The 11,348-nt window shown below is 36.5% G+C and overlaps 1 protein-coding gene across 3 annotated transcripts; it reads left to right on the top strand.

Moving 5' to 3' along the window:
* Positions 1 to 705: 705 nt before the first annotated feature.
* On the top strand, positions 706 to 10,065 carry LOC145610231 (uncharacterized). Of its 3 annotated transcripts, none has more exons than XM_081665526.1 (3): positions 706 to 3,578; positions 3,660 to 3,758; positions 9,952 to 10,065. In XM_081665526.1, exon 1 carries the CDS (start codon positions 947 to 949, stop codon positions 3,434 to 3,436), a length of 2,490 nt encoding a protein of 829 aa, XP_081521652.1. In that variant the 5' UTR covers positions 706 to 946; the 3' UTR covers positions 3,437 to 3,578; positions 3,660 to 3,758; positions 9,952 to 10,065. The 3 variants fall into 3 exon arrangements, with proteins under 3 accessions (XP_081521652.1, XP_081521651.1, XP_081521649.1); XM_081665525.1 differs by lacking the exon at positions 9,952 to 10,065 and adding an exon at positions 9,767 to 9,798; XM_081665523.1 differs by lacking the exon at positions 9,952 to 10,065 and adding an exon at positions 5,058 to 5,511.
* Positions 10,066 to 11,348: the final 1,283 nt, after the last annotated feature.

Genomic DNA, 11,348 nt, shown 5'->3' with positions numbered 1-11,348 from the left:
ATATTAATGTGAGAAAGTATAGTCCACTACTAGGTGTGGGCTTGTACTTGTCCATATCACAATATAATACTATTATTTTCCAAATAATTTTTTTAAATGTATACGAAATTTAAAAAAGGTAAAACCAGAGTAAAACTAACATAACCCAAAAGTAGAGGAGTGGGGCTATGAAGTACTTATGTGCCGGAGTTTAGTACTCTACCCGTAACACTCTTAATCCAAGAGGAGTAGTGCTCTACCAAAGATACATATTTAGTGGCTGATTTAAACGGAAGAAGTTAACTGGATTTTAACTGTTGAAAGCTTGAAACTTGAAAGGTAGTATAGTCGAAGGACATCGAAAGATTTTCAAGGTCTTCCAATACCTTGTGATTACAGTTATAAGAGACGACCAATTTTTTGCCGGCAAACAAATTTACAACTTCAGCCATGACAAGCGGTGCGTTCTTTGCCGAGAATAGTCGAAGTTCAAAACAATACAATTCAAACTTCAAAACAATAAACCCCACTCAACTTAACTCGTGGGGATTCCCATACTCTTTTTCCCCCACTCTCAAAGTACCTAACCCGCTAACTCAGACTGATAAAACCTATGAGAGGTACATATTCTTCCGATAAGCTCTTTTGATCTTTGTCAAAAAAAAAAAAAAAAAAAAAAAAAAAAAAAAAAAAAAAGATAAGCTCTTTTGATCATCTCTTTACCAACCAAAAAAATAAATTACAAAACCATTAATTTTTTTTTTAAAAAAAGGGTTTATGAATGACCTAGTAACTCTAAATTATTAACTTAAGATGATGATTTACATTTTAGGGAAACAACTTATCTAAATTATAAACGGTCCAAAATAAGTACAACATTCAGTCACTCAGTCTTACATTCCTCCACTTATCCTGCTTTCTCTACCTCTCTTCCCGCCTTCTCTCCCTCTCTCTTTCTCCTCCAACCATGGCAGAAAAACTAGCTATCCCACTTCTCCCACCTGCTCCTTTTCCCAATACACCCAACAACCGCCACCTTTCTTTCTCCTCACCATCAGTTCTGCCACAATCACCATCTTCTGTTCCGCTTAAACCCATCATCAAACAACCCCAAGACCCCAACTTTATGTACACCCGTCATCGCAATACCAATGCGTTGAACCCATCTCTTCTTCGTCTTCCTAGACGACATCGCCGCCTTGGTAAACACCGGGACCCTAACAAGGGTAAACCCTGGACTCATCATAGTCTTTCCCCTCAAGGTCAGCAAATTTTTCAAATTCTAGTTGATACTGATTTGAATTCATCTAATTTAGGCTGTATTTTGATTAGATTGTTTGAAAATCAAGGAATTAGTGATAATCAGGAAGTGGGTATTCTTGGTTTGGGGTCTGTGAATGCTGACATTTTGGGGATAATTAAGGGTTTAGGGTTTTTGGGTAAGTGTGATTTGGCTTTCAGGGTGTTTAATTGGGTTCGTAGTCGGAATGATTATCAAAATTTGTTAGATGGGCCTGTTGTTGCTGCTATGATTAGTATTCTTGGTAAGGAAGGCCGTGTTTCGATTGCGGCTTGCTTGTTTGATGAGCTAGATAAGGATGGTTTTGCCATTGATGTTTATGCTTATACTGCAATGGTAAGCGCTTATGCTAGTAATGGACGATATAGGGAGGCAGTGACGATTTTTAAGAAAATGGAGGATGTTGGGTGTAAACCTACTTTGGTTACTTATAATGTGATTTTGAATGTTTATGGAAAAATGGGTATGCCTTGGATTACAGTTTCTAAAGTTATAGATAATATGAAGCGTGATGGAATCGCTCCTGATTTGTACACTTATAATACACTTATTAGTTGTTGTCGTCGTGGGTCTTTGTTTGAGGAGGCAGCCGGAGTTTTTGAGGAGATGAAGTTAGCTGGCTTTGTGCCTGATAATGTCACTTACAATGTCTTGCTTGATGTTTATGGAAAGTCTCGGCGTCCTGAAGAAGCAATGGGGGTCTTGCGGGAGATGGAGATTCGTGGATATGCACCGAGTGATGTGACTTTTAATTCCTTGATTTCTGCTTATGTGAGGGGTGGTTTATTAGAAGAGGCTATGGTGATCAAAGCTCAGATGGTTAAGAAAGGGATCAAACCTGATGTTTTTACTTACACTACTCTCTTTTCTGGTTTTGAGAAAGCTGGTAAAGATGAATGTGCAATGAAGGTTTTCGAGGAGATGAGAAATGCAGGTTGCAAACCCAATGTTTGCACCTTTAATGCCCTCATTAAAATGCATGGTAATCGCAAGAGATTTTCGGAAATGATGCGGACATTTGAGGAGATGAAGCATTGCAATTGTTCCCCTGATATTGTCACTTGGAACTCTCTTTTGGCCGTGTTTGGACAGAATGGGATGGTTACTGAAGTCTCTAGTCTGTTCAGTGAGATGAAGAAGGCAGGGTTTATACCAGAGCGGGATACTTTCAACACCTTAATAAGTGCTTACAGTCGATGTGGTTCCTTTAAACAATCGTTGGCTGTTTATAAGATGATGCTGGAAACTGGTGTCATGCCAGATCTTTCAACCTACAATGCTATTTTAGCAGCATTAGCTCGAGGTGGTCTTTGGGAAGAATCTGAAAAGGTACTTACTGAAATGAGAAGTGGTCAGTGTAAGCCTAATGAGCTTAGCTACTCTTGTTTGCTTCATGCTTATGCTAATGGAAAGCAAACTAAACGTATGTGCACTCTTGCAGAAGAGGTGTATTCTGGTGAAATTACACTTCATCCTGTGCTGCTGAAGACATTAGTTCTTGTCAATAGCAAAACTGGCCTTTTAGTGGAAACGGAACGTGCTTTTCAGGAGTTGAGGAGGAGAGGCTACTCTATGGATATAACAACTTTGAATTCCCTGGTATCTATATATGGCCGCCGACAGATGGTCAAAAAAGTAAATGAAATTTTGGATTTCATGAAGGAGAGTCAGCTTACTCCTAGCTTGACAACATATAATTCTCTGATGTACATGTATAGCCGGTCTGGATCATTTCTTAGAGCAGAAGAAATTCTGAAAGAAATTGCTAGTAATGGACTGCAGCCTGATATCATTTCATATAATACTGTTATATATGCTTATTGCAAAAATGGTCGATTGAGAGATGCTTCTAGAATTTATTCTGAGATGAGGAGCTCTGGGATTATTCCTGATGTAATTACTTACAATATTTTCATTGCATATTATGCTGCAAATGATAGGTTTCTGGAGGCCATTGATATGATTCGCTGCATGATCAACCATAATTGTAGACCTAACTCAAACACCTACAATTCTGTAGTCGATTTTTTCTGTAAATTTAATCGTCCAGATGAGGCTGCTATGTTCGTAAATAACCTTCGTAAATTTGATCCTTATCTTCCAAGGGATGAAGAATTAAGGTTATTGGATCGAATAAGGGGTAGATATTATAAATAAGCTCGTCAACCTTCTGATGTCCTGGTGTTTGAGAGGCTTAATTGTTTGTAAGTTTTGGTGGTTGTCATAAGATCAATTGGACAAGAGGCTGGCTTTTTAAATTGGACAGCAGATGAGAAATTTAGCTTCTGCCATTCCCAAGGTATCCTCTTCTAGTCTATATGCTTTTTTATACAGGCTTGTCATATTGGTTTTAGTGAATCTGAACACTATATTATTTCAGGTGGATGCTAAAGTCAAGTTAAAAGACCTTTTGTTACTCTTTCTATGATCTAGAGTGGAATCCTTGGACTGCAGCTCTGCATCCTTGCCATCTAACCTGGTATGTATGTTCATCATCTACTCCCATTTGAATGTCTTGTGCCAATGCTGTTATATGTGGAAAAAAGAAAACATAAACATGTAATTTCACTGCAAAACTGTGCATGATGCCAAAATGTGGAAGCATTTTGATCTGGGTATGATGAAATGGATCACTTGGCCCAGTGTTGAGCTATAAAAAAAGCTTTTACAAGAGAATGTACTTGTATAGAACACCCGATTTTCACTCCATAACACAGAAATTATTATATAATTATTTTCCCCGCTTTTACATCATTATGTGAGATACTTTCAAGGTAATACAGCATGGGTGATGTAATAGATTAGCCTAAGGAGGGGGTAGTATGGGTATTCTAGTAATATTAGTTTACTAGGTTAATAGTCCTTAGTATAAATAGAGAAAGAGGGAAAGTAAATGGGAGGCAGGAATTTGGTAGTGAATCCTTGAGAGAGTTGTGACCTAAAGTCACTATGTGGAGAGTTGTGACCTCAAGTCACTAATATGAGCTATGTAGGCTAAACCTACTAACTTTTGTAGGAAACTATGAATCTGTTTAATGAAATTTCCAAGCTTTCTCCTTTATTTTACTGTTATTAGCGTGAGTAATATCAGTCCATAACAGTTAGGAGTACCAATCCATAACAGGTGAGAACCAGAATCTCATCTCATGTACCCTTAGCCGTATCAAACACAACCTCCTAACCTCAGAAAAGGAACCTCAAGAAAAATAGGGAGTAACTTATTAATATTCAACTTTATTAGTTTCTTTGAACCTAAATTTGTAAAGAATTTAGCATTGTCTATATAATCATTCCAATCTACCATGGGCCAAAGCTCCCCATAAGCTTAGGGTTATGGTAAGCTTGTTTGCAAGGAGAATGAAATTATGAAATAAAAGAGATGTAAAATGTGAACCAAAATTATAATTTTTGCAAGAAGCGCAGGGCCTATTATAGCGAGTAATAATTTAGGGACACCTAAGGGACAATTAAGGACCCATCCAAGCTATTATTTTTCCCTTGAATTCTTAGGGGATGACTCCAAGGCCATAGCCTTGATTTTGATGCAAATACAATCTTTTATTCAAGGGCGATTATATAGATTTGGTATGGTGTACAGCTGTACACTAAACATGCCCTTGCTTGTGATTGTTTCACTTATTTGTTAAAGTTTAGTAATTAAATAGCTGTGCAAGTAACAAAACCCTAACATAATACAATAAAGTGATCTACATAGCTTTGATAATCAGGCTATTCAAATTTTGATATCGATTGGTCCTTTCTCTTATTCTCAATTCAGTCTTCTGCAGAGCTTGATAAGGCATCTAGGAGACTAGGATGCTATGAACACCTTTCGCTCCTCTGTTAGGGAGATGAATGTAACCAATTCCACTTTGTTGTCAGTATTGGCCTTACCTACGACAGGGACAAGTTCTCCTTTAAGTACTTTCTTGCGGTACCATACTACCTATTACCTGGAAGCTTTTTGGGCCACTTGGTGGGAAATTTCTGAATACACACCCTAATTAAAGAGTGTATAATGAAAAGAACATTCTTGGAACTCAAAGTGCGGTATATCTTGCTGATTTCATAATTGATGCAAACATAATTTGCTCGTGAGAACCTGAAGAAGTTTAATGACTACAGTTGGGCTACTCTAACTGATTTCAATTTGGTGTATTATATAAGGGAAGCTGCTGTAATCATGGTCTCTAATATGAAGAAAGTGTCCATGATCTTTTCTTGAGGAGAGCCCGGGGTTTTTTTTTTTTGGGGGGGGGGGGGGTATGTCACGAATCCACATAGTCAAGGTCAAGGTCGAGGTGTCCAACCAAGTTCCATAAGGGTCTATACAAGGAGAAGGCAAGTCAACCAAGATGGAGGGAAAGCAACAGCAGCAGCAAGCACTGTAAAGGGATTATGAAAGCTCCAATTGAGAAGATGACAAAACTAATTAAGAGGAACAGAAGGAAAGAAAGCAACTTAGTTTCTTTGTGTTGATTTATGTTTTTCTAATTTTGTTAAGTATCACATGTAAGCTTCAAGGTCTTCATGACCATCTTAGTATAAGTAGAGTAATCTAAGATTTAGGAAGGTATCCAGAAAATTGAGTGAAACACATTGTGAGAGTGGTGGCCTTAAGCTACTAGTGAGAGTGATAGCCTCAAGTTATCAATTGTAACCCTTCTTTATCTTTAATCAATCAAGCTTTAAGCCTTCCTTCCCATTAATTATTGCATTACATTATTATTAATTGGTTGCCGGAAGTCAGTTCATTACAGGGTAGTTTGAGTTGAGCACTATTTTGTGAAATTTTTTTGCCTTTTCTTTTTCTATTTTCATTTACTTCCTCCATTCCTAGTAATTGACACGTTTGCTTTCTTTCACCATTCGTAATTTTGACCATCGATTTTTTTAGTAATGTACCCAAAAAAAAAAAAAAAAAAAAAAAATTACATTCAAATATTTTGTTAAATACTCCATCCGTTTTTAAATACTTGCTCCACTTTCTATTTTCGGCCGTTTATTAATACTTGCTCCATTGCCTTATTTAATATTTAATATAAATCATATTTTATTAATTTCATATTCTCTCTCCTCTAATTTTCTCAACAACTTTTGCTTTTTACAAATTTTTTATTCTTCCACCTACCCCACTACCTTCATATTTTATTACCTTCTCCAATTTCTCCTAAAACTCCGTGCATAGGAGAAATGGAGCAAATATTTTAAAACGGAGGGAGTAGGCATTAATATAAAATTTTGTAATATCACCTTTTTATATTTTTTACTATTATTATATCATATATATCTAAGGTCAAACTACTGCATCGCTAAGTTTGATTGTGTCAATTATTCAGGAACGGAGGTAGTATATTTTTTTTTTTAGTATTCGGTCTTAGTTATTGCAGGTATGATTTTGTGAATATTACCCCATTTTAGCACCCCCATACACTTACAAGGCTTGTTGCATCTTCATGGAGAAATCCATCTTAAGAGGATAAAAATAGTGTTGAAGCTGTTCTAGCTTGCATCTTCATGGAGAAATCCAGTCAATCACCCCAACAGGATGTGGTGAAATTGTAAACTGAGTCACTGAATATTCATCAGTAATGTAGGCAGGATTATCTAGGACCACAAAGTAGTCTACGGTCATTTGTCATGCCAAGAACTTAGACAAGACCCCAATGTGAGTCTAATATGATCAATGTCAATTTTCAAGTTCCTTGGGGTTGCCTCTTTCCTGAAAGATGTTAAATAAGGCCAGGATTGCATCTGTGTGAATGATATTGTGAGTTCAAAGTCACATTGAGGATGTTAATGGATCCGCAGAATTTGTTGGTACTTGGTAGTGCTGAGAGAAAGATCTTCTGGATCTCTAGGACTCCAGTGATGAAGAGCTGGGGAACAAGCCAGATATGGCGCTACAATGGGGAAATATCTATGGAGCGCCTAACCTGCTTTGACCTAGACAAGCTAGTCCTGATCAATCAAATGGCGATTAGCAAAGGATTTGTGTTCACCTCCAGAACTCTCCATACTCTCTGGAATTCTCACTCTTTTGAATTTATTAATGTCCATATCTTGGACATCTTTCCTCAGACATCACCTTAATTAATATTCTTTAAATTCGCTAAAGCAAGCATGACTTTGAAGTGGATCCAGTCCTCTGTCATTGAAGATGGTAGTGTCAATAAAATTAGTACGATTCATCCTAGCTACTCAGGCATTCGCCTATTGAGGTTTAAGAGTATTATAGGAGTCTGTTGAAGAGGTGGTGGGCTTAATGCAGTTTCTTTGTTCAATTTAATAATGCTGATGGGAGTTTCACCAAGGTGGCCACGTTGGCAAGGTTCGAAGTTTGAACAAGCATTTGTCAAAAAATCTGCTAAGCTATCTCATGGTGAATTTTAAGTTTTAAAGTTAATGACGAAAGTTTGCTCATGGGGAAGTATATGCTCTGGCTCATTGTCTGTACGCCTACTAAAAATGTCAATATCTTTGTTGAGGATGTGGTTCTCTATATTTTTATTTAAGTTGATACGCATGCTCTTGTCCTGCCTCAGACTTTTATGTGGCAACAGATTTTATTTTATCTTACCTTACTTTGGCATTTGAGGGGGAACCGATAGCTTTGCTTAGTTAAGATTAGAGTCTGGCTTTTTTTCGATCCAAGTGTAGCAAAGGGGGCTCCAAGCTGCATGTTGTGCAGTTTAGGTAGCAAGGAGTATTAAGGTGGCTGATACATTGGGGAAAAGAGCTAAGGTCTGTTATATTAACTAACTCTAGGAAGATGGACCAAAGAACTAGAGAATCTGGATTCAGAAATTAACTATGATGATGGTATTGTAAGGCTTTCTCCATTGGACTTTTATTCACTTTTGAAGACATTTTGCTGCATCTCTTAGTACTTTTCTTTAATACAGTTTATTAAAACAGCTTTATAATACCCCCTATTTCTTCATAATGGGAGAAGGTTTCACCATTCTTTACTGATGGATGTGTTTCTCTGGTATAATCTGCATTTTAAATCGGTTTTTTCTATTATTTATATTTAAATTATGAAGGGATGTCTAATAAAAAAATAAAATAAAATAAAGGTTTTATCATGGCTGAATTATAAACTGTGATTATCTTTCCCTAGTTGTGAATATTCTTATTATAGGGGAATAAAATGAATTGAACAAGTAATCACATGCTTTGTCTTAACTAATTATTGTGAGTTGGCATTCATGTCTTGAAACGAAACGTATACATTGCTTCACTGCTTCTAATTTGCTGTTAACATGAACACCTGAACATGGAATGTGAAAGGGTAGTATAATATTCCTTCCTTTTTATTTATTTATTTATTTATTTACGTACCCAGTTATAAAAAAAAAAAAAAAAAAAAAAAAAAAAAGAAGGGGGGGGGGGGGGGTGTATATTGGTAAATATCATAAATTTGGTACTTAAGTCTAAAATTCTCTTTCTACCATTTGCAAATACCTTTTAGTTGAATTCTTCAAGCTTAATTAATATACAACCACTTTATCCCAAATTATTTGCATAATTTTTATTAGACATATTTGTCTATCAGTGCATAACGTTAATTTAATTAATTGTGAATATATATTGTTATAAATCCAAAAGTATCTTATGTTTTTACATGCTACTCTGTACCTATTATAATAAATAATTACTAGTATATACTCCCTCCGTCCCCAAATGATAGTCCCTTATGGCCTATTTTTAGTCCCAAATTGATAGTTCCATTTGCTTTTTTCAATTACAATTAATATCAATTTTTTATTAAAATTTCCTCCAATTACAACAATATTTGTGCAAATTTAACTTTCCCATGTAAATTTTGTTTTTCAATGTACTTTTATTACTTTCTCTCTCTACTATTTTACATACCCAATGTAAATTTATATTTTCAATGTAATTTTACTACTTTTATTTAAGTTTTTTAATTCCCGTGATTTTTGCCCATAAGGGACTATCATTTGGGGACGGAGGGAGTATTTGTATTAACATAAATATTATGGTCAAAATATTATAGGTGAATAGTGATAAAAGTTATGATGATGTGAATAATTTGGTATGGAAGGAGTATTAAAAACACAGGTTATAACATACGGACTTTTAATTTGCAGCTATTATCATATAGCAATAGGGTGTTGTGTAGCTAAATTGCTAGATGTGAAGTACGAAGTAATATAACGATGTGCAGTTCTTTTTTTTCATTAAATCTCTTGATGAGGGTTTGCCTTCTGTATGAAATTCTTTTGCTTGTTAGTTTAAGTATGAACTGGTTCAAGTAATTTTTCTAATACTTATGACATGAATGCTGACTATTATGAAACAGAGCCGTGAAGGGTTGTATATGGATATTTTTATAATTTTGTTTATGATAATACACCTAGTCAACAGCTGCCTCAGGACCCCTGTTTTATATGCCTCTCTTTGCTTCTTTTCTTCTTGTCTTATTCTCTCTGTCTCCGTGTTCTCTCATATAAATTTCAGGGTTTTTGCAATCGAATTTGCTCCATGAATTGGTGGTGGCTAGGAGCTATTGGTTCCGCTTTACATGTATGTCGCCTTATTTTCGATAATTTCAGTGTTTGTTTAAAATTTCAATTAATTTCAGTACATATTTGCTGTATTTTGCACCTCTAAATCTTTTCTTTGTGTTTGTCTGATCCTTGTAGAGAATAGAGAGTGGAGATATTCCTTCAAAATACCATAATGTAGCACTTGTAGTTGGCGTGACTGGCATCTCTGGTAATAGTCTTGCAGATATCCTTCAGCTGTCTAGTACACCTGGTGGCCGGTGGAAGGTCTATGGTGTTGGGCGACGGCGTCAACCTGAATGGCAGTTTCATCACAACCATGTTCAATATATCCAATGTGATATGGTTGATCCTGAAGCTACCCAAGCTAAACTTTCACATCTGAGTGATGTAACTCATGTGTTCTACGTTGGATGGGTTACCAAATCCACTGAAGAGGAAACTTACGAAGAGAACGGCAGAATGCTGCGTAATGTTCTTAATGCGGTCATACCTAATGCGCCAAACTTGCAGCATATTTGTCTTCAAACAGGTCAGAAATACGCCCTACCTTCTTTGGACTCATCGGCTGAAATTCAAAATGAACCTCAATTTGTTGAGGATTTGCCTAGGGAAGATACTACCGATAGTTATTATGCTATGGAGGATATATTGGCTGAGGAGGTGCAGGCAAAGGAGAATCTGACATGGTCAGTCCATCGACCTGCTGTTATGCATGGGTTTTCTCCTTACAGTACTAGGAACATTATTGGTTCGCTCTGTGTTTATGCCACTATATGCAAGCATGAAGGACAACCCTTAAAATTTCCAGGCAACCAGGCAGCCTGGGATGGCTACTCAGAGGCTGCAGATGCGGATTTAGTGGCTGAGCAGCAAATATGGGCGTCTCTTCATCAACAAGGCAAGAGGCAAGCATTCAATTGTAGCAACGGGGATGTGTTCAAGTGGAAAGATCTGTGGAAGGTTCTGGCTGACGAATTTGAATTAGAAACCGTGGAATTTGAAGAAGATTCTATTACACTTGAAGAAATGATGAAGGAAAAAGGTCCTGTATGGGATCAGATTGTACAAGAGAAGGATCTGCTTCCTACTAGATTTGAGGAGGTTGGGACTTGGTGGTATGTCGATTCTGTCCTCAGATGTCAGACTGTATCAGACGATTATATTAATCGGGGTATGGAAAAAAGCAGGAGGTTCGGATTTGGGGGTTCCAGAAACACTGCAGATTCATTCCGTTTTTGGATCTACATGACAAGAAAATACAAGATTATTCCTTAATCTGTTATGTTGTTGCTGCTGCTAATGCTGAACCAGATTGTCATTTGATATCAGTGGCATTGATTTTGTGGGTCAACTATGAATTGGTCTTCAAGTTATGCTGTGCCCTCAACTTAGCCAAAAGCCAGCCATATACACTCAACTTATTCCATTTATGTTAATGGAATTCCACTCTCTTTGATAATCATCAAATCACACGTTAATGGCACTTCTCTTTTTTTTTTTTAATCTTTTTTTTTTCCCTTATGAATTTTTAT

This window comes from Chenopodium album, chromosome 24 (assembly GCF_948465745.1).
Source record: "Chenopodium album chromosome 24, dcCheAlbu1.1, whole genome shotgun sequence".
Lineage (NCBI taxonomy): Eukaryota > Viridiplantae > Streptophyta > Magnoliopsida > Caryophyllales > Amaranthaceae > Chenopodium > Chenopodium album.
The sequence above is the reverse complement of the archived record's forward strand: the minus strand, read 5'-3'. Positions and strand labels throughout refer to the sequence as shown.